This window comes from Canis lupus, chromosome Y, assembly GCF_048164855.1.
Source record: "Canis lupus baileyi chromosome Y, mCanLup2.hap1, whole genome shotgun sequence".
NCBI lineage: Eukaryota > Metazoa > Chordata > Mammalia > Carnivora > Canidae > Canis > Canis lupus.
The window spans coordinates 6,540,183-6,567,527 of record NC_132877.1 but is presented as its reverse complement, the minus strand read 5'-3'; the positions used below and the strand labels follow the sequence as shown (position 1 = coordinate 6,567,527).

The 27,345-nt window shown below is 48.5% G+C and overlaps 1 protein-coding gene across 2 annotated transcripts in view; it reads right to left on the bottom strand.

The window, feature by feature from the left end:
- LOC140629110 (protein Shroom2-like) overlaps positions 1 to 27,345 on the bottom strand; it is a 143,135-nt gene that overhangs the window by 51,660 nt on the left and 64,130 nt on the right. For both annotated transcript variants that reach the window (XM_072818556.1, XM_072818557.1), the window contains exons 2-4: positions 20,604 to 20,755; positions 7,167 to 7,298; positions 1,208 to 3,683 (exon numbers count right to left, since the gene is read on the bottom strand). In XM_072818556.1, the coding sequence (XP_072674657.1) occupies positions 1,208 to 3,683; positions 7,167 to 7,298; positions 20,604 to 20,755 (2,760 nt within the window). The remainder of the gene's footprint in view (positions 1 to 1,207; positions 3,684 to 7,166; positions 7,299 to 20,603; positions 20,756 to 27,345) is intronic.

Sequence of the window (27,345 nt, the reverse complement as noted above, 5' to 3'; positions counted from 1 at the left end):
TTGTGGGTTTGTCCTGTGAGCCTGTACCACGGAGGCAGTGACGCAGCCTGCTGTCTTGTACTGCCACTTGGCCACGGGGCTGGCAAGCTCAGTTCTCCGAACTTATCAAAACAAATGAACTAGACTGTAAGTCCACTTCTGTTCTGGGGCAGTTAGCAGAAGGCCTGTGTGAGGCCTATAGAACCGTGTGGCACAACTGGTCCAAGCAAAAACAAAAGCACAAATCATCTCACATACAGCTGGTTACAACTGACTACAGTGAAGCCTCCAGCCCTCGGACCTGCCAGAGTCTGGATTCTTCTCTCCTGACGGAACAGCGTGGAATTCTCAGAGGTCACGCTGTGCGGGCCACAGGCTGACACAGCCACGGCAGAAAGCCACACCCATGGCATCTGTAGGCCCGCTGGCACCAGGACATCACAAAGAAACAGGCAGCTCTCAACACGCACCTACGGACTATGGTGCACTGAACTCACTACTGGTTATTTTTAAGAGAAGCTGCACCTCTTGCTATAAAAATTTTCTTTGAAATATATGAATGTAGGTTTAAGAGGCAGCAGAGGCCAAGAGAGGGAGAGCCAGCCTGGCAATCAACTTTGAGTATGCCTACGAATACTCTGCTTTTCTAGAAAGCTTAAATTCAACTTCTACCATCAAAGCACTTACCTTATAAAAAGTGCAGTAGTTTAATGCATTGCATATTTCATTACATTTGCCCTGGAGCAATCTCTAAAAATATTTGAAGAAAAAAAAACACAAAAAAACTAAAAGAACAAATACTCAAAATTTTAAACGGCTTCAAGGTTTTAAGACTGGTTATCGAACACTGTCCTGGGTCTTCTTTACATGGGTACCCCTTTCCATTTCAGAGGAGAACCTACCAATTTGTAGAGTTCTCCTCAAATTCTTTGCTTGGGTTGGGGAAGCTAATCATGGGGAAAGACAGCTGAAGCAAGAGGGGAGGAGGAGGAGGCTGGGGACTCGAGATAGGCCCTCAAAGATGGCACTTAAACTACCACGAACATACGGATTCTGTCCCCAAGTACCTTTCACACAGGTTGACATGAGAAGAGCTGGCGCATAGACATGCTCAAACAGTTGGACACAGGTCACACGGACCCCGGGCCGTTATATTCTGGGGTGCATCCTGTATGTGCTGTGCAGCAGTCAGGGGGCAGCTCTGTCCCTAATCAGGTGCCAGGCTTACCTGTTTGTAGAGGTCTGTGGATGGTGATGACCGGGACCTCCCGTGAATGTACTGCGGCCTCTCGTGTTGATCCAGGCCCGCATCCAAGATGTCATCCGCTGAGTGATACCTCCCGGAACTCCTGGCTTCTAGGGCTCTCCTCTGTTCCCTCCAAGAGGCTTGATATTCAGCAAAGGTTCCAAGTCGCTGAGGCGGTTCCAGTTTTCCCACCTTCCCTGCTCTTCTGGGACCACTGGGGTTTTCTCCAAAGGAGGTAGTACGGGGCCTCTTCTGGAAAGAAGGGTCCGCACCCTCGTTCCCATGGCCTGCTGTCTGCGGCCTCTCCAGCCTCTCTTTCGGGAACCCACACAGCGCCTGCCTCTGCCCAGGTCTCTGGTGAATGGGTCTGCTTGTTTCCTCAAAAAACTTCCACCTGTCGGCGAATGTGCCCACCACGGTCTCCTCGGATGCATCAGGGTGCTGGTGAGGGCGATAATCCCCTGACAGCCCCACCTCGTTCATTTTCTCTGGTTCAGAGTAGGATTTCAGTTTCTGCTCCACTGTGAACCGTTTCCGGCCTCCAATGCGGAGAACGTGCGGCATGCCACCTCCGGATGGGGGCGGCTTGGCCAGGCCCCCCTCCCAGAAGTGGGGGGCGGTGTCTGGATCTGCGCTGTGCTCCTCAGCCCGGTGTTCTGGTGACCCTGCATGATGATCGGCTGGGCTGGGGTCCAAGTCACGGCGCTTAAACGACGTGGCCCTCAGGACCCGGGCCTGGGCCTCCTTCAGGTGGTCTTTATACGTGCCCGTGAAGGAACCTTCTGGGGTGGCACTGGTGGCACCTCCCCGCTCCGCCCTCCAGCTGCCGGCCTCCTCAGCCGCATCACCACTTCCAGTCAGCGTCACCGTGCTTTTGCTTTTCTGAAGCTTGGCTCGTCGCATCTGGATCTCGTTCCTCAGAGTGGTGGCGAACCGGTCACTTCTCCGTGTCGGTTTGCCCACCTGGGCATCAAATGGTGGCGGCCTTTCCGTACCACCGTCTTGGCCATTCTCGGGCCGGCACGTCCCCTCCTGGGCCAGCGAGTGCAACATAGGGGTCTTCTGACGAGAGATTTTGCTGCTTTCCCCATCAGCCCACATGAAGTCTGCAGTTTTCTTCAGACAGGCTTTCTCGCTGTGGCTGGCTCTTTGCGGTTCTTCACTTCCAGTGGAGCGGCCCTCTGCTGCTCTGTCCACCGGGTCACCCCTGTCCCTCTCATGGGCGTCCAGGGCCTCCTCGTGCTGAGGCAGGTAACACCGGGCTTTCTGGCCCATCGGGTGTGCGGTAGGGTGTTCGGGGGCGCCTGGTGCCACGTCAGGATGCCAGTGATCCTCGTGGAGCTGTGCTGCCTGTGTGCTTCCCTGAAGGCACTGTCTGGTGGTCACACAGTAGTAGCGGCTCTGCCCACCACTGTCCCCCTTCTGGTTGGTGGCACTGGGCCATCTGACCTGAGTGGGGCTGTCATCCTGGAAAGGGTTAGCAGAAGGCTCCTGGCGGCCCCCGGGGATGGCGACACGGGGCTGCTCCCTCAGCAACGTGGCGGCCCTGGGGCCCTCGTGACAAAAGGGACTCTCGTCACTGTACTGGCGTGGGTGCTGGCAGCCATAGGACTGCGGGAAACGTACATCTGTGCTGGACAGAGAGGCCTGGAGCCGGCCAGGGACCCCTGGGAAGCCGCCTGTCCTGTGGTCAGAGGGCAGCACTCCACAGTCCAGGGGGGCATCTGGTGCACAGCCCGAGCTCCCAGCTCTTTTCCCGTTGCTGGGACGCACCAGCCTCCACTGCTGATCGGTGGGTTCAGGTCTCCAGTCACTGCGGGGCTGGGCACGGGTCATGCCTGGAAAGTGCTGCACGTTGGTCATCTCTGAGAATGGAGGGCCCTGGGCCTTCTCGTGGCTCTTGGTGGCAGCGAAGCTGTCGCTACGGAGAGGGGGAGGAGGAGGAGGAGGGGATGAAGGTGCTTTTTTCTTATCAGGGATATACCAGACTGGCCCAAAATTTGACCTCCCAGAAGCAGCCAGCTTGGCCTCAGGACTGTCCTCTGGCCTGGGGCTTTTGCTGCTCTCACAGGGCACCCGGGGTGGGAAATACCCAAGCCTCTCCTCCAGGCCCTGAGGATCGCTGGCAGCCTGGGCCTGCCGGCTGCTGGCTGGCTTGGAGGCCTCCCACAGGCCCACTTTGTAGAGGATGTTCTCTGCAGAGGAGGCATCAGCCTTGGGCAAGGTGTGGTCAGGCGTGCTGGAGCTGGTGGAGAATGAGCCGTAAGCTGAGTCCCGCTTGCTCTGGCCGCCCAGGTGGTCAATGCTGCTGTTGGACTTGGCAGCAGAGAGGCGTCCGGAGGGGTAGGGCTGGGAAGGCTGGTCCAGGCTGTCGACACTCCCAAGGGAGCTAAAATGGTCAGAGGTACGCTGCAGATTCGTGTGCTCCCACGTGCCAGACAGGTCATGAGAGGAAGAGCTAGGAAGGAGGGACCAGAGGGAAGGCTTTGCTTTAGAATGGAGTAACAGCAAGGGGGAAATGAGGACAGCAGCATTGTGAATGCAGCTGGCCCTGCGCAGAAACATCCAGATGCCCAGAACTCTTCCCAAAACATGGCTGCAGGACCTGAGACGTGACATTTTACAGAGCAACTCTGACAACAGGCCGGAAGGACCTAGCCCGATGCACTTGATGCTCCTTCTTAAACAGATGCCTTCACACTCTAGCTCTACATGCCTGCCCTCAGGCTGTGAAGTCCACAGCGCTCAGCGGCACGCAACACCCACGTGAATACCTTCTTCCTGAGTATGGCAGCTGGCGGGCTCTGGCCCACGAGAACAGCTTTTAGACAGTTAAACGGTTGGGGAGACTGGGATCAAAGACCATTTTGTGTCCCATGAAAATGCCAGGACATTCAAATCTCAGTGCTCACAGATAAAGCGTGATTGGGATCCAATCGTGGCCATTGGTGTACACGCCATTTGTGACTGCTTCTCAGCTGGGTACCTGCAGCAGACACAGGCCCATGGAGCCTAAAATATTCCCTACGTGGCCCTTTATACGGCAGGTTTGTGGACCATGGGGTCGAGCGTATGAACAACACATCGTTTGGATGACTAACATAAAAGAAGCGACCGAATACCGAATGACAATTTTCACATTAAAAGGGAAGTCCTAAAAAAAAAAAAAAAAAAAAAGGGAAGTCCTGGGAAAATGTGACTTTTCCACACCTAAATATTAGAGTACCAATAGCTCCTTTCACCTCTCAGTCGATGGCATATGTGAGAGAGAACTCTAGCAACAGGCTTTCTCAGCAAAACCAAACCCTGCTGTGCACAGGGGTTTGACAGAGCTCATTGGAGCTGTACCCAAATGCCAAAAAAACAGGTTCATAAGTGCCATGGGGTCTAAGGGGAGGAAATACAAAATCAGATTTAGTGGGTAATATGTTCATTAAGGAATTAATTATTCCACGAGGTAAGTAATAGTGTCTATATGAGGCTAATGACTCTCAATGGTAGGACTTTGTCCAGGCATGTTGAAAATGCTTTCATTAAAGTTCAACAAAGCTGGAGCCTTCATGCTTGAAGGTAAAAAAAAAAAAAAAAAAAAAAAGAAAAAGAAAAAGAACAAAACTCACTACTACAACTGTTGCTACTTTAGGTTTAGAGAGAACCAGGAGGAGAAAGAAAATTGTGTCACCAGCAAGGACACAGGACACTGAACTGGGTAAATTACTCTTACAAATGAAAACAGAGGGAAAAGGTTATACCTATAAGCTCTCAAGATCTCATGGCTCCTGCAGACTGTGAGATTTTCTTGGGAGGTAGTGGACTGTTTGGGTTTTATACCCTTTCCCGTAAGGACAGAGCAGGTGGCCTTCTGAGAAATGGAGCATGTTCTGCTCTATCTTCCCACCCATGCTCTGGAGGTGATTTATCCATGCAGTCTTAAGTCCAAGGAGATATAAATAATGCTAAGCACTATTTCCACACAGATGTGGGCAGCTTATGTGCGTCTTTCATCAAGAAACCATCAAATAGGCTTAATGGAAAACCTATTACATTAAGTCATTTCAGTAATGAAATAAAAGGCCCACTTTTCACCTAAGTTTTACTACTCAGCTGAGAATCTGTGGTTGCTCAAAAATACCCTGGACTCCAAACACCACCATCTCTTGTCACTTTATTTTTTATTTTTTTTAGATTTTATGTATTTATTCATGAGAGACACAAACACATACACACAGAAAGAAAGAGAGAGAGTGAGAGAGAGAGAGGCAGAGACACAGGCAGAGGGAGAAGCAGGCTCCATGCAGGGAGCCCGACATGGGACCCGATCCCGGGTTTCCAGGATCACGGCCTGGGCTGAAGGTGGCGTAAACCGCTGAGCCACCGGGCTGCCCTCTTGTCATGTTAAATAGGTAGTGTATTTGAGATACATTTCCTTCACAGAAGTACTATATAATTTTACAGCAGGTAGTGTTTGTCAACAATCAAAAACTGATTTTGAGGGGTGCTTGGGTGGCTCAGTGGGTTAACCATCTGCCTTTGGCTAGGTCATGATCTCAGGGTCCCAGGATTAAGCCCTGTGTTGGGGGAGTCTGCTCAGCAGGGAGTTTGCTTCTTCCTCTGACCCTCTCCATGCCTGTGCTCTCTCTCTCTCTCTCAAATAAATAAAAATCTTTTTATTTTATTTTTTAATTATTTATTTATTTTTTATTTATTTATGATAGTCACACACACACAGAGAGAGAGAGAGAGAGAGAGGCAGAGACATAGGCAGAGGGAGAAGCAGGCTCCATGCACCGGGAGCCCAACATGGGATTCGATCCCGGGTCTCCAGGATAGCGCCCTGGGCCAAAGGCAGGCGCTAAACCGCTGCGCCACCCAGGGATCCCTAAATAAAAATCTTAAAAAAAAAGAGAGAGATTTTGAGATGGTTATGTTAGTTACACACACACAGGCACAAACGCACTCTCAGAATAGATATGCATGTGCACTCACATACATACCACACATGCACTTAAGTGCATGCACACACACATGCATTCACATATGTACATGCACACACACCATAAATGTGCACAGATAGACCAGCACATACAAATATATATACTCATACATGTGCTCCCATACACCTAAAGCCACCTACCTGTTGCTACCGTCACCCTTTTAATAGAAGACTTGTGAGGACACTGGCCACTAACCCAAGGTGATCTATGACAAACCAACCGTCCCGTAGTGCTACCACATGCCTCCCTAACACACCAGCCCTTCTGACCCTGAAATGTGGATGTGAGGTCGACCAGAACTCCCCCTCCTTCTGCTGACATACAGTTCCCACCATCTCGATCTGATGGTCAGTGGGAAACTACTACTAGGCCGTCAAGGCTGGATGCCACCTAGCATATGGCTGTGAAGCCCTGTCTATGCAGAGAGACCTCTCTATGCCCTCTCCATAGGAGAGGCCTGAGGGTTGGGGGGAAGCTCCTGATGGTAACAGAACTGTCTGGAAGCCTTTGTGAAATACACCTGCTGAACCCTTAAGGAGCTCCTGCCTTCCAATCTGTGTATCAAAATCTCAAAAGAATGATGATGGCTGTGGGCACATGGGTAGCATGGTAGCCGTCCCAGTCAGGTCAGACCCACCAAATCAGCTGGCCCAAAGGGATTTGGCCCAAAAAGCTAAGTCCCCAGGCTTTTGATTTATTAAGCAACATAAATGGGAAAGCACACATGTTCATCTTCGTTCTTGGCATTTCAGTGTTTGTTTTCAAAGGTTGGACACCTACCGAGTCAGTGAAAAAGTCCGAGTTTTACCAGTAATGGTGTGTTAGTGGCTTTTCCTCATCAGAAAAACAAAATCATTCTGAAGTGGAGAAAGGTGCCATCATCGCAGGCCTAGGAAGTTCTGAATGCTGTCAAACACTGTCCATCCTAGTGGGGAACCGGTGCTTACCTCGTGAGCTGTCGGCTGTGCCAAGAAGGGCAGGCGCTGGCAGAGGGGAATGGAGACGCTGACGTTTCTGGGTGGTTATCGGAGAACTTGGTGGCATGCCAGGAGTGAGGCCTCCAGCTCACCTCATTCTTCCTGAAAAAGAACGTAGACAGCTCAGGGACTTCGAGCAAAGGGCGACCCCGTGCCAAGACGGGAGTGAAACATGGAAGTAAGTCACAGCAACTTCTGTATGATTTGTAGGCTTCACTGCCAGGTGCTTCCCACGGTCTCTGGACATGAATACAGTTCTTCCATTTTTATTGACGCAAAACTCACCCTAATGCAGAGTGAGAATCACGGGCTCCAAAATGTGAACGAACCCTTATTCTTCAAAATGTATTCAAAGGTAAATAACCTTGTCTTTGTCTTAGCCACCAGTAGGGCCCAGACCAACTCTTGAATCTTTATGGTTTCAGCGTACCTGTGCATATAGCCCTCGGCCTCCTTGAGGAAAAGAGCTGGCACTGGAGAAGAGCCCAGAGCATCCCCAGCTCAGCCAAGTCAACACACACTTTAGGCCACTTCTATTCACTCACTTAACTAAGCAAACCCAGATATCTGGACATGAACTAAGACTGGTAGATGTATATCCATTCCTTGGAGCCACGTGGAGGGTTTGTGAAGTCAGCCCAGGGTCCTCATTATGGGAAGATGATGCCCTGGACCAACAGGCTCCGGAGGTGGTATGCAGCACCCGCCTGCGCTGCTACTCCGGGGCCCCCACCATCCCACGGGTGGCTCATTAGCTGTTTGGCTGCACTGCCTGGGTGTGAGATGGGAAGTTTGGTGGGAAATCTGTACAGCTGCCATGTAAATGTAACAGAGCCTTCAAGAAAAGGCTGCTACATGAGGAGGAGACCCACTCACACTTGGTTCTCCCACTCTCTACTTCTCCAATTTGGGATAGAGCTCGCTTGCTCTGGATAGCTTCCTGCCCCATCAAGGACATGGAAAGAGCTCAAAATGATCCTCGCTCATTTGGTACCTGACAGCAAACATTCTTCCAAGTGGGCAAAAACATTAAAGGATATGACACGATAAAGGATATCAAGGAAATCTGAAAAGCATTTGTAACATAAACCTGACAACTCATAATTCATGAAGAAAAATATCTGGATGGCAAAATGTGGAAAGCGTTGACTTCAGGAGTTTCCCCGTGAACGAAAGCATGAAGCAGACAAATTCATCACACTGCAGAAGTAAAACCCAACCGTACCTCATAGAGTTTCTCAAAATCCTCGTAAGGAAGGCTCTGGCCACGTGAATTTCATTTTCAGATGGCTTTTTCTGTGCTATCATGTCCACAATTTCTTTCATCTTCCTTTATGGTTAATCAGTGAAGGAAAGAAACTAGACTGAGAGCAGAGGCAAAGGGAGACAGATAAAAAAAGGAGGCAGGAAAGGAAAAGGCCTCCTACTTTGTGGCCACATCTTTCCATTCTGCGGCTGGCAAGACTAGGCCACGGGCTGGCTCACTGGGGCAGGCAGTGGAGCTCCAAGAGTAAAAGCCTTTCCTCCTTGTGAAGATAACACAGATACACGTCTCTTTCAAGAAGACATAGTCAACAATTACAGTACGAATTAGGGGCTTTAAAAAAAGAAGAAATGATAACACAGTGGAAAGGTCACCCCTGGAATGAGGACGTCATGACTACTGGGCACACTGATGTTTTCTTTAAAAAACATCAAAAAGCTCTCGCCAGGTCCTCTGAATTTCCTAGCGCATAATGAACGTATTTGGCAAGGTTCCAGCTGCTTTGTCAGCCCCTCTGATTGCCTAAAACGGCTGGATTCGCGTTGATAAGGGAGAGGAGGACGTTCATGGTCACAGTCCTGTGATGCTGGACAGGCGGGTTCTGGGGACGGGCGCTCTGGCGCCACCTAGTGTGCCCACACAGTCACTGTCCCTCTGGAACAGACACAGGAGCAGTTTTCCGGGCCTCACTGTCACTAGACTGGGGTGTTTTTTTTTTCATACAAGACACACACTCAGGTGGCTTTAAATCATCCAGTTGCTGCAAATGTGGGGGCCACAGGTCACACGGTGTGCCAGCACAGAGGAACACAAGGCCCCAGGGTGAGGGCCCGGGGGAACCCATGCCACACTCGGTTCTTAGCTGTACCCACCCTGGCCACCTAGCAGAGCCATGGGCATTACAAGTGTGTAAATGCACGACGGGCAGGTAGCAAACCACTCCCAAATCATTCCTTCCCCCTGATGTCTGCGGAGGTCCAGATGGCCCGGTGGCAAATATCAAACAGGAATGAACCCGGAAGCCGCCAATCCCATGTTTCCTCCTTGAGCACAGTCAGATGTAAGCTGACTGGGGAGACCAGTCAGGAAGGCCCTTCGGGGAAGGAAACCCACACAGGGTGATCTCCGGCCTTGGAAGTATCCAGGAGGGGCGGATGCGAGCACAGCTCACTACCGCTGCGAAGGCCTATACAGCGCACCCCAGATGCCCAAGGTCCTGCGTCTCTGCAGGGCGGCATGGGCGGGGATGTCATAGACTAAGACCAACAACGTCCCACACTGGGCATGGAGCCCCAGAATCCCAGGGGCAATGGAAGTCGGTCCACAGTCACACCAAACTACAGTCATCCCAGTGTATAGGAAAGAAATCTTTATTCAAATGGCTATTGATGTTCGGAATCCTTAAAATGCATGCTTATTGCAGAAAATATGGAACACGGGACACCTGCGTGCCTCAGTCAGTTCAGCATCTGCCTTCGGCTCAGGTCATGATCCCGGGGTTCTGGGATCGAGCCCCACATTGGGCTCTCTGCTCTGCTGGGAGTCTGCTTCTCCCTTTCCCTCTGCTCTGCTTATATTCTGTCTCTTGCTCTATGTCAAATAAATAAATAAAATCTTAAAAAATATGGAACATTTGAAAATTAAGGGCAGCCCCGGTGGTGCAGCGGTTTAGCGCTGCCTGTAGCCTGGGGTATGATTCTGGAGCCTGAAGCCCGGGATCGAGTCCCATGTCAGGCTTCCTGCGTGGAGCCTGCTTCTCCCTCTGCCTGTGTCTCTGTGTCTCTGGCTCTCTCTCTCTCTCTGAATAAATAAATAAACAAATCTTAAAAAAAAAAAAAAAAGAAAATTAAGAAGCCACCAAGAAGACAAAGGAAAATAAGCCATGACTTAAAGATAATCACAGGTAATCTCTGTGCATGTCCTCCCATCTGTTTCTAGACAAGTCAGAGAATCTGCAGAGTCAGCAGGCTCACTGCGTTCTGCAGCCGGCCGGGTTCTGTGAGCATTCCCTCATGCCCTGGCACTCTTCCGACATGTAATCTCTAATCAGTGGTTAATATTCCTTTCATACAAATACTGAAAAGCCACAGTACTGACTATGAACACTGTCTGGTACTCCAGATAAAATTATTCATCCTAATGACAGTTCCCCTGAAGCCTTTCCCACAAATTACATACCACAATTAATTGATATTTACTTCAATTTTGAAAAAAAAAAAAAGTTTTATATGCTAGGTAGTCCTTGAGGGATTTTTGGAAGGACACGGTTTAGATCACAAATATGAAAAATGCTAAGCTATCACTGAAAATTAAGAACAAATCCAGACATCAGAAATCATTTTAAAAAAGGAATTATTAGGGATCCCTGGGTGGCGCAGCGGTTTGGCGCCTGCCTTTGGCCCAGGGCGCGATCCTGGAGATCCGGGATCGAATCCCACGTCAGGCTCCCGGTGCATGGAGCCTGCTTCTCCCTCTGCCTGTGTCTCTGCCTCTCTCTCTCACTGTGTGCCTATCATGAATAAATAAAAATTAAAAAAAAAAAAAACAATATATTAAAAAAAAAAAAAAGGAATTATTAAAATAAATGCTTCAATGCAATAAAATGTTTATCACTCTCATAAAGAACAGAATCCCTTCCTTCCCCCACCCCACCCCCCAAAAGTCACATGAGTGTTGAGTTATTTTCATGACCTTTTAGAATGAAGCCAGCAGGCAAGCCTCACACAACACACACAGTCTGTGCCCGGTCACCACGAGCTCGGCCTGACGGTACCAGCCCCGCGGGGAGGGGAGAAGGGGCCTTGGCTTTGCGCGCGCACTGATGCCGTGTGCACAGTGTGTGGGGGCCTCCAGGCCATACTGGGGGCAGAGAACACTCCTGGGGGGGATCAATAGTGACGCACTGGGGGCCCCCCAGGGGGAAAAGGCCTGGATTTGGGGTAGCGGGTGAGCTGGACAGTACGGCGATGCTCCTCAGTGAGCCCTTGAGTGAACGGGGCCAGCCCTACACAGGGGACCACAGGATTCAAGGACCAGAGGCCAGCATGGGAGGTGGGGTGGGGACGGGAGTCTGCACCAGAGGAGGGGCAACCACAAGCTCTCTTCTTATTCCTTCAAAAGGAGACAAAGAAAATGCACCACTCCACAAACACAAAATGAACCTTGCTCTGACCCTACAACTCCCAGTTCCTGCCAAGCCCAGGGAAGCCTATGTCCTGACGGGCCTCTCCCTCTGCTGGTCTATCTACCTCCTGCCAGATCAATCTCCTTGCAGCTCTGCTCTGGACAGCTCTTGCTCTCACTCCAGAACCTTCAGCTACTCCCAGCTGCCACAGAAGGAAGGCCAAGCTCCCACGTTCTCAAGGCATCTAGCCAAGCTATTGTGTGGAGTGTTCCCCGGGGCCAGCAGCATGGACATCTGCTGGGGACAGACCTGGCCAGGCTGATGCAATTGCACTCGCCTTCCTGGCCGTTCATATGCAAGCTCAGGTCCTGCACTGCCCGCCCCCAGCTACCTCGTAATCCCTCCCCCTGCACTCCTTTTGATTGCATCCCCTCTGCCATTCTCTTTAGGAGCCCTGGTACCACTGACCAGATATGTAGCTCAAATCTGGCTCAACCTTCCAAGGAAGGATCAACGGCCTATCCTTAAGAAAAACTCTGCTGAGATCTGCTTCCATTCCTCTTGACATCTGTTGGCTCACCACTTGTTAGAGCTTTCCTGGCCCATGCCTCTGAGCACACTCAGCAGCCAGCCAGCTCCTGGAGGGCAGGACGTAGCGGTATGATCTTCACCATTTGCCTGCAGTGCTTCTCACACGTTACATGAATGTACAAAAACATAGGTCAGAGCACTCTATAAATGGCAGAGAGTTCTTTTCCTGGGCAGTGATCAGACGACACAATGCAGTGGAAGGGGAGGTCATGCTTGATGGAATCTCTAGTCCTATGGGATAAGAGTCAGACAGTTCCTGCTTTTATACATGAGGAGAATTCAGATAAAAATTCCCTAATGGCCTCAGCAGCTGCAACTGATACAAGACATCAAAGCTGCATTTTCAACAGATGCCAGGCTGAGAAGCAGCATTCACACAGGATGAAAGCACCGGGGTTCCTGTCCATGAGGCCAGGGCACCCCTCATCCTTCCCTTGCAAGGGTGCTTCAGCAGAGAAAGCTGTGTGGAAATGTCATGTAAAGAACACATGCAGAACTGGAACGGACCCAAATGACTTGCTTTTTCTATTTCCTTTTATAATCCACAAACGTCAGAAAAAAGGGAAAAAACCCTCAGACTGTCCCACCCACCTGTGTTCTCAGTGTATTTCCCCAGCTGACTAACACACCAGTAAGTTCAACCCATGGTTTTAAAAGGGCGACGACCCAACTTCCTTGCTACAATTCAAGAGAATGGATTTTTTTTTTTTTTGGCAAAGAAACTCAGGACATTCAAATGTGAAACCATTAATAAAACTAATTATAAATAGCTCTAAGGATTAGCAACAGGGCTGATGAGTCATATACAAAAGAAACGAAGATAAGTAAAACATTCTCTGTGTGTCTTAACACACTGGAAACCATTGATGTCGCCACACTAAGTTTTATAAACATCACTAACGTGCTTTGCAACGAAAACACAATCTTAACTTTTTACCACTATCTACTTGACTTAGAAAATGAAATGTCTCACATCATTGGAAATTCATCTGATTAAATTGCTCAAACCATACACTAAGCCTAAATTTGAACAGAAGTAACTTTTCTTTTTTTCTCTTGATTTTATTTAATAAAAACAACAATGGAAAACAGCCTGAAGAAGTCAGGGTGTCTGTCCCTCATAAATCTCTGGGTCTACTCTGTTTAACAATAAGCATGTAGCAAACAGCCATAATCCCAGAAATGCTTACAATAGAAACTCTACCCCAGAAGTTGAGCAAATGACTGCAGACCACCCTCCTAAAGCACAAGATCTCACGGAGACCTGCCAACATCCCCACTGAGGCACAGCACGCACACACACACACACACACACACACACACACACACACACACTGTTTCTGTCCCAGGGAGAACTCGAGAGGGAAAGGTAAGAGGGACACAACCTGCGGACGTCCTAGACAGCCCTGCACTCTTGCTGTATCGTTGTATGAAGCTGCTTCCAAGAATCTCTGTGCTCATCGGGGTCAGGGCGGCACGCAGAACCACCTGCTAAGGACAGCTCCAAGGAGCCAGGAGCAGAGGGGGAGCACAGCCCAATATGGGCTTGGAGCAAAATTTGTTGCAACTTAGTGACATCTGGAAAATGATGTGTGTGGCAAGAGATTTGCTCCAAGCAAGCATGGCTGTGGCTACTAGATGTGAAACTCCCTTTCTTCAAATATGTAACTATGCCCATAGCCAGGCCAACCCTTACAGCCTCCTGCAAAGAACCTCTATCTGTCCATGGGTGCTAATCTGCTTCTGAATGCAAGCTTAGTGGACGTAATTAGAGTCACAAAGAATTTAAGGCTGCCAGCAAAAGAGGCAGAAAAACACATGAATCAACCCTACTGATAATTTGGCCTTGGCAAAACTGCTTGCAACAGTTTTGTTTGAGTCTCGGTTGAGAGTAAGATGAATGAAGAGGTGGGCAGGTTACTTCCATTGTAAGCAATACTAGTATTACCATGCAAATTTGAAAGAAAAGCCAAAAGAACAACTGCAAGCTTTCCAAAATAAGGCATGATATTTAAAAGAAATTCCCCATAGGATATTTGAAATTATACATACTTTTAAGGAGCTGAACCTATGATAATTTGCCTCTGAAGTGAGAAGAAAGGAGGACTGTGTCCCAGCACTCCTCACGCAGAGCTTTCAGTGCACATTTTACAGAATCAGACACAACAGCCTTAACCCCAGCTCTGAGCAAGATGCTCTCCTTCCCCAACACACCGAGTGCATCAGGCGTCAGATGTTCAGCACCTCTCCAACAGCGAAGGCTCATCTACTCGGCCACCTGGATCAGGAAAACACAACAAGTGACTCGGTTTTTGGTCTTAACCTTTTCCAAGCACATCTGCTTAAGCCGCTATGGCTGCCCAGCAGAACAGCCCATGGCGCTCTGTGAAAATACCAGCACAGGATCCGCTGCAGACCGTCAACACTCCTAGGGTGGAGCCTGGACACCGAGGAGAAAGTGCAGAAGACAACCATAGGGACACACAAGGAAAGGTTACCACATCCGCCCCGAACTTTCCCATGAGTAGCACGTCCGTGGCCAAGCAAAGCTGGAACCCCAGAGTACCCAGGAGGAAAGACAAGGCAAGAACTTTCCACTCAGCCTCTCCTCATGGTACAACAGTTCTTCTGACTCCTGGGCAGACGCCCCCCACCGCCACCCCTCCCCATTCCCCTCCACGACTCACTGGCAGCGGATACCACCTGGGCATCGCAGGAGAGAACATATGTGCACCTGGCAGGGATCAAAGTTACAGTTCTTTGTTTCCAACTGATACTGCGCTCTGGGAGAAAGGAAGTGCCTACTCTCATTTGTCTGGGAAAGAAACTTTGCTGGGGAGAGATAATGATCTACACATATCTCCTGCTGCGTCACCTTCCCAAGCCCCAGCTTCTAAGCGATGACAAGATATGCACCACCCATGCCCCATGAAACAAGATGCCATGGCTTTGTCGGATTGGCCCACCGTGATCCTTTCCTGGCTGCTTGATCCCTACACACTCTGAAATAAAACCAGCCTACAAAGAAAAGATAGATAGCAGGGGGGGTGCCTGGGTGGCGCAGTTGGTTGGGTGTCTGCCTCTTGGTTTCGGCTCAGGTCAGGGTCTTGGGGTTGTGGCATCAAGCCCTATGTCGGGCTCCACACCCAGTGACAGTCTGTTTGGGACTCCATGCTGGCTCTCCTCTTGCCTCTCCCCATCAAATCAATAAACACATCTTTAAAAAAAAAAAAAAAAAAAGGTAGCAGCTACCAGTAGCAGGAAGGAGTCAGTATGTGAACCACTACTTCATTTTATTTATTTATTTATTTTTTTAAAGATTTTATTTATTCATTCATGAGAGACACAGAGAGTGAGAGAGGCAGAGACACAGGCAGAAGGAGAAGCAGGCTCCATACAGGGAGCCCAACGCGGGACTCGATCCAGGGTCCCCAGGACCATGCCCCGGGCTGACGGTGGTGCTAAACTGCTGAGCCAACCGGGCTGCCCACTACTTCATTTTATTAATAAAAGTACGAGTAGGGAGAGGCACCTGGGTGGCTCAGTTGGTAATATGCATCTGACTCTTGGTCTCAGCTCAGGTCTTGATCTCAGGGTCCTGAGTTTAAGCCTCATGTTGGGCTCTGTAATGAGTGTAGGGCCTACTTAAAACAAAAACAAAACAAAAAAACCAAAAATTCCAAAAACTATGGGTATGGATTTTACAATAAAGTGCATACCCCCTGTCCCCACAACCTTCCAGAACCACCAAACCTGTACTGGCCTCTTGCAGTCTTCATCATAAATGCCACCCTTTCTTGGGGTACCTAAAGACGGGGCAGGTATCAGAATCAAGTTAAACAAGAGCTGAACAAGCTAGTTTATCATTGGCTACACTCTTGGGTAGGGCAACATAGGGTATTTATGTGTCTGTGGCTCCGTCTATGAATAATTTACAGAGTGCCTTTTTTAAACTGGCCACTTTTTTTTTTTTTTTTTTTTGGACGAGTGCATGATCTATTTTGGAGCTCTACAGAAAATGCTAGAGAATGCTAACTAATGTGTGAGACAAAAGTCTGATTAGTGGTTGCCTGGGGATGGAGAAACAGAATGGCAGAGTTTAAGCAGAAATTTAAATTTAGATGAAGAATACATGTTACCAATTTCAGAGAAAATTATTTTATTTTTGTTAAGATTTTATTTGTTTGAGACAGAGAGAGAAAGTGTAAGTGAGGTGAAGGGCAGAGGGAGAAGCAGACACCCCACCGAGCAGGGAGACTGATGCAGGATTCCATCCCAGGATCATGACCTGAGCTGAACGTAGACGCTCACCAACTTAGCCACCCAGGAGTCCCTGTCAAATACATTTAAAAAAAATAACATAAAGAAAAGTATGTCTGCACACACACACACAAAAAAGTGAACAAACTGCATGGATTTGCTTTTATATCTTGCTTTATATATTCCTTAAAACATTAATTCCCATCTAAACTAGGTAATTGTTATGCGCACCCCTCATTTAAAGAAAACTGGAGGGGATCCCTGGGTGGCTCAGTGGTCTAGTGCCTGCCTTCAGCCCAGGGCATGATCCTGGAGTCCTGGGATCGAGTCCCACGTCAGGCTCCCTGCATGGAGCCTGCTTCTCCCTCTGCCTGTGTCTCTGTCTCTGTCTCTGTCTCTCATGAATAAATAAATAAATAAAATCTTTAAAAAAAAAAACAAAACTGGAGGGCTCCTGGTGGTTCAGTAGGTGAAGCATCTGCGTTCGGCTTAGGTCATGATCCTTGGGTTCAAGTCCTGTATCAGGCTCGCTGCTCAGCATGGAGTCTACTTCTCCCTCTGCTTCTGTGCACTTGCTCTGTTTCTCTCTTGTGCACATTCTCTCTCTCAAGTAAATAAATAAATCTTTGCAAAAAAGAAAAGAGAAAATGGGATATACAAATGCAAAAGCAGGGTTCTACATAGTGGCTCCCATAAATCCTTTGGGGCAAAAGTCTGATCCCTCTCCCCAAGAGTCTTTTACATAACTCGTCAGCTCCATCAGATGACAGGCCCCAAAGGCCTTCCTGGACTCTCTACTGACAAGATCTCTGTGGCAGAGATGCTTTGCTTTCAACAGAATTTAGTTTATTTTTTATATCCTTAAAGATGTTCCTCTAGGTCAAAAAAAGTTTCTATACATAAGGAATGATGCCCAACTTCACTCGTAGTGAAAAATGCCCACTTAAACACTGAAGCCATTTTTCACCTGTCACATTCAAAAAGAGAACAGAAACAAACTGAAAACGCTTCTGCTAGAGTGGATCTGAGTCTGAAAAGTGGTCTGAGAAACGTGGAGGTAGCTGTAACGGTTCATGCTGCACAAACCCTCTGATTCAAGTACCCCGGGGCTGGAAATGCACTGTAACGCTCTCTACGTAGGACAGGGACGCACAATGGGGTTCAAGGACACCACATAGCATAACACACCACATAGCATTCTGTGTGTTACATGTACCCACCAGAAGCACCACAGCTGTTCACTGAACGACAGCAGACGATCCAGACTGTGCAGCACCGTGGGGTCGTTCAGAGAAATCACGAGTCAGACTTTACTGCACACAACATAGAACAATCTCCACAGATACATATGCAAATACACAAGCACATATATAACTCCAAGAAGCTGGGGCACCCGGGTGGCTCAGTGGTTGAGCGTCTGCCTTTGGCTCAGATCATGATCCCCGGGCCCTGTGATCGAGTTCTGCATCAGGCTCCCTGCAGAAAGCCTGCTTCTCCCTCTGCCTATGTCTCTGCTTCTCTCTCTGTGGGTTTCTCATGAATAAATAAATAAATAAATAATCTTAAGAAAAAAAAAAAAAAAAAAAAAACTCCAAGAAGCCCAAGAGATCAGTAGTGACAACACTGCTCTTTGGAGAGGCAAAACAGGGGTGCGCAAGTGACCTATTCCACCCCACGTGTTCCTCTGAACATGGGTACTCTACTAACTATGCCCAGGTATTGCTTTAAAAACTAAGTAAATGAAGAATAAACAGCTTTCGAGTATACTGTAGCCAGCATTCAAACATCCACCCTTCGTACGGTCATTCCTTCTGTCTTCATCACAGAGTAATGAATCAACCTCCTCTGGGGCCCTGCCTTGTACAGAACATGATGCCACAGTTGACGGTTTCCTGGGGACCCGACTTTCTGCTGAGTCCTGTGAACAGAGGCACACGGAATCCCAAAGGCTTCTCCTCTTTAAAAATGCAACAATCTCAAGAGTTCTTATTGTGATAAAACTCATATAGTACTTAGTATATGTGCTGCCGACGTGAGCACCCATATAAAACTTAAATGTATACTTAAATATGGTTAAGATGGTCAATTTTATGCTATGTGTGTTGTACCACAATATTTTTAAAAATTAAAACTAAGAATTAAGAATAGGGGGTGCCTGGGGGACCCAGGTGGTTGGGCGTCTAACTCTTGATTTTGTCTCAGGTCATGGTCTCACAATCCTGGATTGAGCCCCGTCTTGTGCTCCCCGCTCAGCAGGGAGTCTGAGGCTCGTCTCTCTCTCCCTCTGCTTCCTCGACCCCGTTCACACTCTCTCTCAAAGAAGTAAATAAATCTTAAAGAAACTGTAAGGATGGACATACACAGTTCTCTAACTACCTTTATGTGCTCCACTCAACTGGACTTTGTGGAGCATCTTCTCACGGCAGCAATTGCTAACATCACTTGTAACAGCAGTACTTCATAGTCTGGATGGTCTCTAATTCATTTCGGTAATTTCCCTTTGCTGAGTATCTGGGATCCCAGAAACAAAATCTGTGGGTGCAAGAGATGCCTTCTGAAACATGTTGCCAAACTACCCACCACAAAGTCTGTTTACTCTGTTTTCTAACTGGCATTAGATCAAATACATGCTTATTCCCCCACATTCTCACCAAGAATGGGCCCTGCTACTAGTAATCTCTGTCAAAACCTAGCATCTTGTTTTCAAGTCAACCTGCAGATTCCTATGGGAGACAAAGGAGAGCAGCAGGTCCAATGAGCCTGGAGACTGGTGAAGACACCTGGAGACACCTTGGTAAAGCCTAGCTCACCTCTGTGCACCAAGTGTCCCTTCCCGTCATTATCACCGCACCAAGTCCCATAGAGTTCTGTGAGAACACAATCCTACCTTAGAAAGGCCATTAATGTGACCACAAAGGAATAGCCATAGAGTATAACAGCATCTCTCCCACCTCATCCTCTCCAAAGGGTTCCCAAACTTTGCTGATTTACAAAGAGGATAGTCTGCACCACTTAGGAATGAGGTTGCTAATTCAGTGTGGCAACGAACGAGTTTTTCCTTCCTTGTTTCTGAGCCTCCTCCTTGGATATGGTGAGTCCAAAACAAAAAACAAAAAAGACTAAAGTCCTTTGGGAATACACCTTCAGGCCTGTATTAAAAATTGAAGTAAATAGGACACCTGGGTGGCTCAGCGGTTGAACATCTGCCTTCAGCTCAGGGTGTGATCCCAGGGTTCTGGGATCAAGTCCCACATTGGGTTCCCTGCGCGCTGGAGCCCGTTTCTCCCTCTGCCTGTGTCTCTACCTCTCTCTCTGTGTGTCTCTCAGTAGTAAATAAATAAATAAATAAAATCTTTATAAATAAATAAGTAAGTAAATGCTTGAGCCCATTTATTTAAAAATATTTACAACCAAGCTTGGAAGGACTGCATTAATTCTGAAAAAAAAGAGGGGGGTCGGGGGGGACACACAAACACTTTACTATAATTACCCATCTACAAAATGCAAGGTGGAACATTTGTTCTATATGAAGATAACCAATCATAAGTAATTTCATGGCAGGGGTCCAGGAGAACTGTTGTAGCTCCTGTGTGTAAAAACATCACATCCCTAATTCCACTTTCCTAATCGTTTCAAGTCCTCCAGACTTGCACCGGCAATCTGGTTTGTAGGAACAAGCAGCTGAATCCCCCCAGACCTCAGCACAGCACTGCAAACTCCTGGTTGCTGACTTCCCTCTTGGTGCAATAATTCTCGATTCTGGCATGAAAACCAAAAACGCAGTAGCCTGCCACCTTGTGGAAATAACAGGCAACAACACCTCATGTGGAAGATAGTTCTCTTAAGAGAATAATCTACGTATTGCTGAAGAAAAGGTAAGAGTATTCAAATTCACTTCATAAATCAAAGGAACAATCGGTACTAATAAAAGAAGGCATCTTTTAAGTTTTTGGCACTGGATTCATCCTTGGTCAAGAGACATAATTCTATGTGTGCATACACGCTTCATCCTTGGCCAAGAAATATAATTTTATGTGCACGTACGCATGAACACACTCAAGTCCAAATGGGACGTCGCTTGCTGCGATACCGATCAGCCAACCTGGCTTCACATTTTGCTATTTCACTCACTTCTGTTTGCAAAGATGGCACAAGGCACGGGTCTTACCGTTTCACTACCAGCTTTAGGGTTTTATGAGACCCCTTCACCAGGCAAATCGCTTCCTGTCTAAACCCTGAGAGTCCGATGTCGTTGATGCCGACGATCTCGTCCCCAGCCAGTAACTTGTCCACCGCCGCAGCTTTACTTCCTTCTTCAATCTGCAACAAAGAGGCATGTCCCATGAGCTTCCAAACGAGCAAAGCAAGTGCCCAGAACTCAGCCAGAAACAACACGCCTGTGACGTGTCGCCCACAGGTTCTAGGACCACCTGCGGGATCAGCCAGGACCCTTCCTGGGCTCTGAGGCCACATGATTCCTATTTGGGGAACAAGGGGCCTCACCCGGGGCCACCTCTGCACGAACGAGGGCTACTATTCACCGAGGGAATAGGGAAGAGCATGAGCACTCACAAACAACACAACCCCAAACAGTGGAGCCAAAGGCACAGGTTGGTTTTCTCCATCTCCTTTATCCAAACAGTAATGATACATTATTTTTGTTAAATTACTATTTCTCATACATGAATCCCATACCTAGGTTTTTGCAACTGCTTTATTGAGATAGAATTCAAATACCACAAAACTCATCCATCTAAATATACAAGGGAATGGCTATTTAGTATATTCGCAGAACTGTGCAAGCACCACATCCCATTTCAGGATACTTCCCCGAGCCTAGAAGAAACCCAGTAGCCATGGGTGGTCATTTCCTGATCCCTTCCATCCCGGCACCCACTAACCTACTTCCTTCACTATGCATTTGCCTCTACTGGACGGCTCATATAAAAAGAATCCTATGATACACAGCATTTGTGACTGGCTTCCTTCAGTCAGCATAATGTTTCAAGGCTCAACCGTGTTACGGCACCTGTCAATTACTCCTTTTTATGGCTGAACGATACTCCGCTGTATGGAATACCACATTTTAGGGATCCACTCGTCCATTGCTAGATACTGGAGTTTTTACTGTTCAGCTATTATGCTGCTATGAACCCTGGTGCTCAAGTTTCTGTGTGACATATGTCTTCATTTCCCGTGGGTATGCACCTAGGAATGACCGTGCTGGGTCATATGGCAACTGCAGTGAACACCTGGAGGAGGCGCCGGGCGGTTTGCTAGTGTCCTGTGTGTGAAGGTTCTAAATCTTCCACATCCCTGCCTAACACTTAGCAATTTCTTTGATTAAAGTCCTACTTAGATTATGCCACACTGTGCCTATTAAGGTATTCACGACTCCGTGCCAAACACAGATGTATGAACGTGTATGGACTCATTTAAAGCTTGTTTGTATGTCACCCATTTGATGATAACTTTAATCCTGGGACATCTTGAACTTTAATCCTAGTTTTTCCTATATAGTAATAATCAACTTGGCAGCAACTAACACAGCCTTTCTGTACTAGCGCTTGGCAACCTATGGCCCATGAGTAGCCAGCTGTGCCTTTTTTTTTTTTTTCTTGGTAAATAAAATTTTACTGGAATATAACCACACCCACTTGTTTACATACTGCTACAGGACAGAATTGAGTATTTTGGCCCACAAAACCAAAAATATTTACTACTTGGCTTGTTACAAAAAAAAGTTTGCCAACCCCAGTTTTATACCAGGAAGCTATTATCTTTACTAACTGCTAGGAAAACTAGTGAAAAAAGTTAACAGTTCTGAGCTGCGTACAGTCTGAAAGTTCACAGCTCGACTGTTTGCCATGACTAACTTGAGAATGACTTCTAAAGTCCTCACAAAGCGCTAGAGCAGTACGTTTTTCCTATGTAGCTAAAGAGCTGGGTACTAAGCAATGACCATGGCTCAGTTCTGCAAGTGCCTGGTATTTTCCTAAAACCTACACCTAGATCCACGGACAGCCAAACTCTTCGGTTGACAAGGCAATTACTCATTGCAAGTCAACACCATAAACAAAATTAAACAACTACTCCTAATGGAATGGACTGCTTCATGGTTTTGTTAATAACTGGTTTCAAAAGTCTAGACAATTTTATCCCAACATAATAACAGAGAGATTGCAAGTAAGTTTCCACCCGCCCAAGATGACAGCCTCAGCCATGTACAGTCAAGGTGCATGTTACATGCACTGGAGAGACATGCCCCATGGGAGAGGCCCAGAGGCTGTGCCAGTGGACGGTGCAAGGAGGGGAGGCTCTCGGGGAAAGGAAAGACCCCCCCATCCCAGCAGGAGGTATTTAAGGACTGAGGGGTGGGGAGACGTCAGGAGGCAGCCAAGACCGAAGACAGACCCATTGGCAGATAACCACAGAGAATGCAACCTTGGGTCTCCAGTGATTCAAGCTTTGGTAGATGAGGGGCCAGGTGAAAGGGCAGGAGATAGAGGAGGAAGAGTGAGTATCGCAGAGGCCACCAGCACCAAAGTACACACCGCCAAGGATGGTGGGTGAGACTGGTGGTGTGGGGAAGGCTCCCAGGGAAAGCTTATCAGCGCCCCAGCTGGGGTCACTACCTGAGCCAGCAGCATCGTGGTGGCTGGGCTCAAGAGCAGCACTTGCCTCCCCTCCCGCCCCCCCCGCCCCAACCCCGACCCACGGGCTGCCAACTCTCCAGGCACGTGGCAGTCCTCCAAGGAGTGCCTGGATCTGTTTCATCTCCTCCCAGCCCACCTCCCAAGCACCAGGTATACAATTTTAAGGGCAAAATCTAGAATACAGAAAGAATATATGCAGATAGTGCCTTGGGTCTGTACCTCGTAACTCCTGCCTAAATACTAGTCGTTAAATGCTTCGGTGGTGTTGAGTACAAAAAAGCCGCCACGTGGTGAGATTAGAGTTTGTATTTACTCTCTTAATAAGTATCTACTGAACAACTACTATGCACAAAACCTGCTAGATATTGTGAGGGGGGAAGGTGGGTCTTGCAAGATATAGTTCCTGCCTTGAAGACATTTCTAGGCTTGATGAACCAACACTTCTCAAACTGTAATGTGCAGACAGGTCTCCCAGGATTTAAAATGCAGATCTGATTCAGCAGTCCCATGGCTGGGCCCAAGCTTCTGCATTTAAAAAAAAGATTTAATTAATTAATTAATTTTAATTAATGGATTTCCAATTAATTAATTAGAGACAGAGAACGCATGTGTGCAAGGAGCAGAGGGAGAAGGAGAAGCAAGGCTCCCTGATGAGGAGGGAAGCTCAATCCCAGGACCCTGAGGTCATGACCGGAGCTGAAGACAGACACTTCACCGACTGTGCCACCCAGGCGCCCCTCAGCTTCTGCATTTCTGAGACATTTTTAAAAAGCTCCCAGGAGATCAGACTGTGCTTTGCAATGTAGAGATATGAGGGATGTAGAAATGAAGTACAAGATGAGTAAGAACTATGTTTGCCCTCTTTGGGTATGGATGCTCCAAAAGATTTTCAGAGCCCGAGGCCTTTGGTACAGCCTTAAAGGAATGCAGGCTCTGGAGACACATCAGAATATATAAGGGACACGTATGGCAAATGAAGCAACAGAACACGAAAGGGCCCCCAAACGGCCTGGATTTTGGTGTTCAGAAATGCACATTTACAAAGTCCGATTCATTCTGTCACCGATTTCTCAGGATAGAATTTTGTTTTTGTCTTTGAACAGTTGCATATTCCAAGTGGAAACAACTCAAATGTCCATCAAGAAGTAACATGGACAATGAAATGTGGTCCACCCACACAATGGAATGTTAGCCTTAAAAAGGAAGGACTTTCTGACACCTGCTACCACATGGATGGATCCTTAGGATGTGATGCGCAGTGAAATACGCCATCAACGGGAAGTGGGACTGTAGGATTCCGCTTGCATGGGGTATGTAGAAGAGGCAAGTTCATAGACACAGGACATAAAATAAAGGTTAGGAGGGGTTGGAGGTAGGGGAGGAATCATAGTTTTGTGGGTACAGAGTTTAGGTTTGGGAAGATGAAAAGTTCTGGCAACGGTTAACAGTGTTGGTAGTCAATACCACCAAGTCACACACTCTAAAGTGGCTAAAGTGGGAAGTTTCATGTTATGTATGGTTAGCATAATCACACACTCCGGAGCATCTGACAAGAAAAGGATTCTGACCCACTAGAAGAGTGAGGGGGGTGTCTTCCCTACAGTGACTGCCTCTGAATTTGAGTATTACAAGGCAGTCAAAAATCTTGAGGCAAAATCTCTATGAGGAATGCCCTGCAGGGTCTTGGGACAGTTGCTGAGGGCAGCACGTCCCAGAGGGGACCCATGACCAGTGGCTGGCTCAGCTACTACTTGCTGGGTTTTTCAGCCTCATTCCCACAAGCCCTTCAGTTCTGTGAGGCTCTGGTGAAGCAACATCATCTACTCTGGCTGCACCACGGACACGAACATCGTGTTCCTTCTCATCTGCAAAGACTCCCGAAGTTCGTCATCTATAAATGAAGACTGCATTGCAGAGCATCCTTTGGCCTTGTCCTAGCCACACTGCACCTACGCTTTCCAGAAACAACAGGTCTGCGTTTGGGAGATAAAGAAGCTGGGGCAGCCCGGGGGGGCGGGGGGGGGGCTTGGTGGTTTGGCGCCGCCTTCGGCCCAGGGCGTGATCCCGGGGACCCAGGGTCGCCGCCTTCGGCCCAGGGCGTGATCCCGGGGACCCAGGGTCGAGTCCTGCATCGGGCTCCCCATAGGGAGCCTGCTTCTCCCTCTGCCTGTGTCTCTGCCTCTCTCTCTCTGTCTCTCATGAATAAATAAATAAAATCTTAAAAAAAAAATTGGCTGGGTTTTTAGGCCCCCCACCCTTTGGCTTCCTTGCCAAGAGAAAGTTTCTCTTTGATATTCATTGAGCTTATGCGGAGAGTAGCTCTAAAGCCAAAAAGCAGCTCTGAAAACTTCCACTCTGTACTTGCCACCCCCGACGGCTCCCGACGGCTCCGCGGGGCAGGACTAATCAGGCTTGGAGTGGGCAAAGGAGAAACCCGAAGTCTGCGCTGGCGGAGGCAAGCGTGCTGCCCGCCCGCATCTCACAGCATCCAGCACAGGCGACGTGGATGATCACTCCGGCGCGGGCCTTCGCCCTGCTCAGCCGCAGGCACAGCTGCCGACGTCTGCAGATCGTGGGGGCCACCAACAGGGCGCGGCTGCCCGACAGCAGGTGGGGAACATTCCCGAGGTCACCGCTCACCTCGGAGGAGTCCCTGTGCGAAGTGGCCGGCGGGCAGGGACAAATCCTTCCACGCCCACGGGGCACGCCCTCGTGCCACGCTGTTCACGCGTACAGACCGAGAGCCCCAGGTGCCCAGGCCAGTCCATGGGCTCCGCGTTGTCAACTCAGGCCCTCCACACGGGCTCACGCCTGCAGCCCCAGCGAGGGCCAAATGTCCCGCGTTGTGCAGAACGTCTCACTGTCGTCGTGGAAATGTTTTGGCTGGAAACAGCAGGGAGGGGCACAGGTAATGAGAGTATTTTTGGAACGAAGGTGTCCTACTTCGGTGAACGGAGGTTACAGCTGATCAAGAATGAGGGCCCAGGAAGGCAAAAGGATCTTGTCCGGTAGCGGATCGAAAGGAATCTCCTCCAGCCCGGCGGGAACGTGAGCGGCAACGTTCACCTCTGTGTCCGGGGAGGAAATGAGGTCTCCCGATTAGGAAGGGCCCCGAACACAGCTTGAAAGGAGAAGCGTGGATGGGGGAGGACATTCCTGACGTGAAGTCAGGGGCAGAGGCAGGAAGCCCGGGCACGTCAAAGGAATGTCCACCGGGCAGGGTGCAGAGCTCTCATGGGGAGTGTTTGAAGATAAGGGCAGAAAGGGGAAGATGAGGAACTTGACCATGAATCAGAATCTGCACAATATCCTGGAGGCAGTGGGGGCCCAGGGAAGGTAGGCATGGAAGCAGGGAAGTGACATTATTCAAGCAAATACTTCTGTAAGACTCTTCTTGCAGGTAGAGGCAAAATGAATTTCTCCTAAGAACAAAGTGGCAAGGAAGGAGATCCTGAACTCCATCTTGACACTGGACCGAAACGAGGGCTCAAAGCAACACAGGGCAGAGAAAGGACCAAATGCAAGGACTCCAGAGGCTGTGAGGGAAGACTTAACAATGTGGTCAGAGATGAACATGATGCACCAAAAGATAGAGGCTGGTGGTGCCGAGCTGTTGAGCTCCAGTGATTCAGAAAATCACAAAGGCCAGGGATCAAAATGAAAGAACATTAAGCCCAAGGTCCTATTTCAAAGGCCATGAATCACACCTGCCATTTATCAGTTCTATCTCAAGAAGGCTTCACTGTCCAGACAAGAGGCACTCCGTGACAAAGTGTGCGTGTTGTTAGACAGGAAAATCCCTGAAGTTACCACTTCAGTCGGCTTCATTTGACTGTTTTACTCATTCTCCTGGAGTCCTGTTCCTTCAGAAAGGAAAGCTGACTCAGTCAGGGGAAGTATCAAGTTGTGAAATAATCTGCGTGTGTATCTTTGGTGACAGAGAAGTCCACTGAAAACTGGAAACTTCCACCTACGGGTGTTGAGACACTACCAAGGAATAATTCCTGGCCCCCCGTGGCAGGAGGAGCTACACCAGCCAGGCAGCCCAGCTTCCAGAAGGCTCTTTCTTTCCAGCATCCCAGCACCGACTGGCACCCTCTCTATTGCCAAGATATGTAACAGAAGGTCAACTCAGGCGGAGGGGCTATGAGGGAGCCCCAGAGGAGAGCCACAAGTGGTTGGCTAAAACCTGCTCCTGCAGAAGTGGAAAGGAAGAAGAAAGTCATCAAACAAAACAGTGCAAACAGAAGGGAA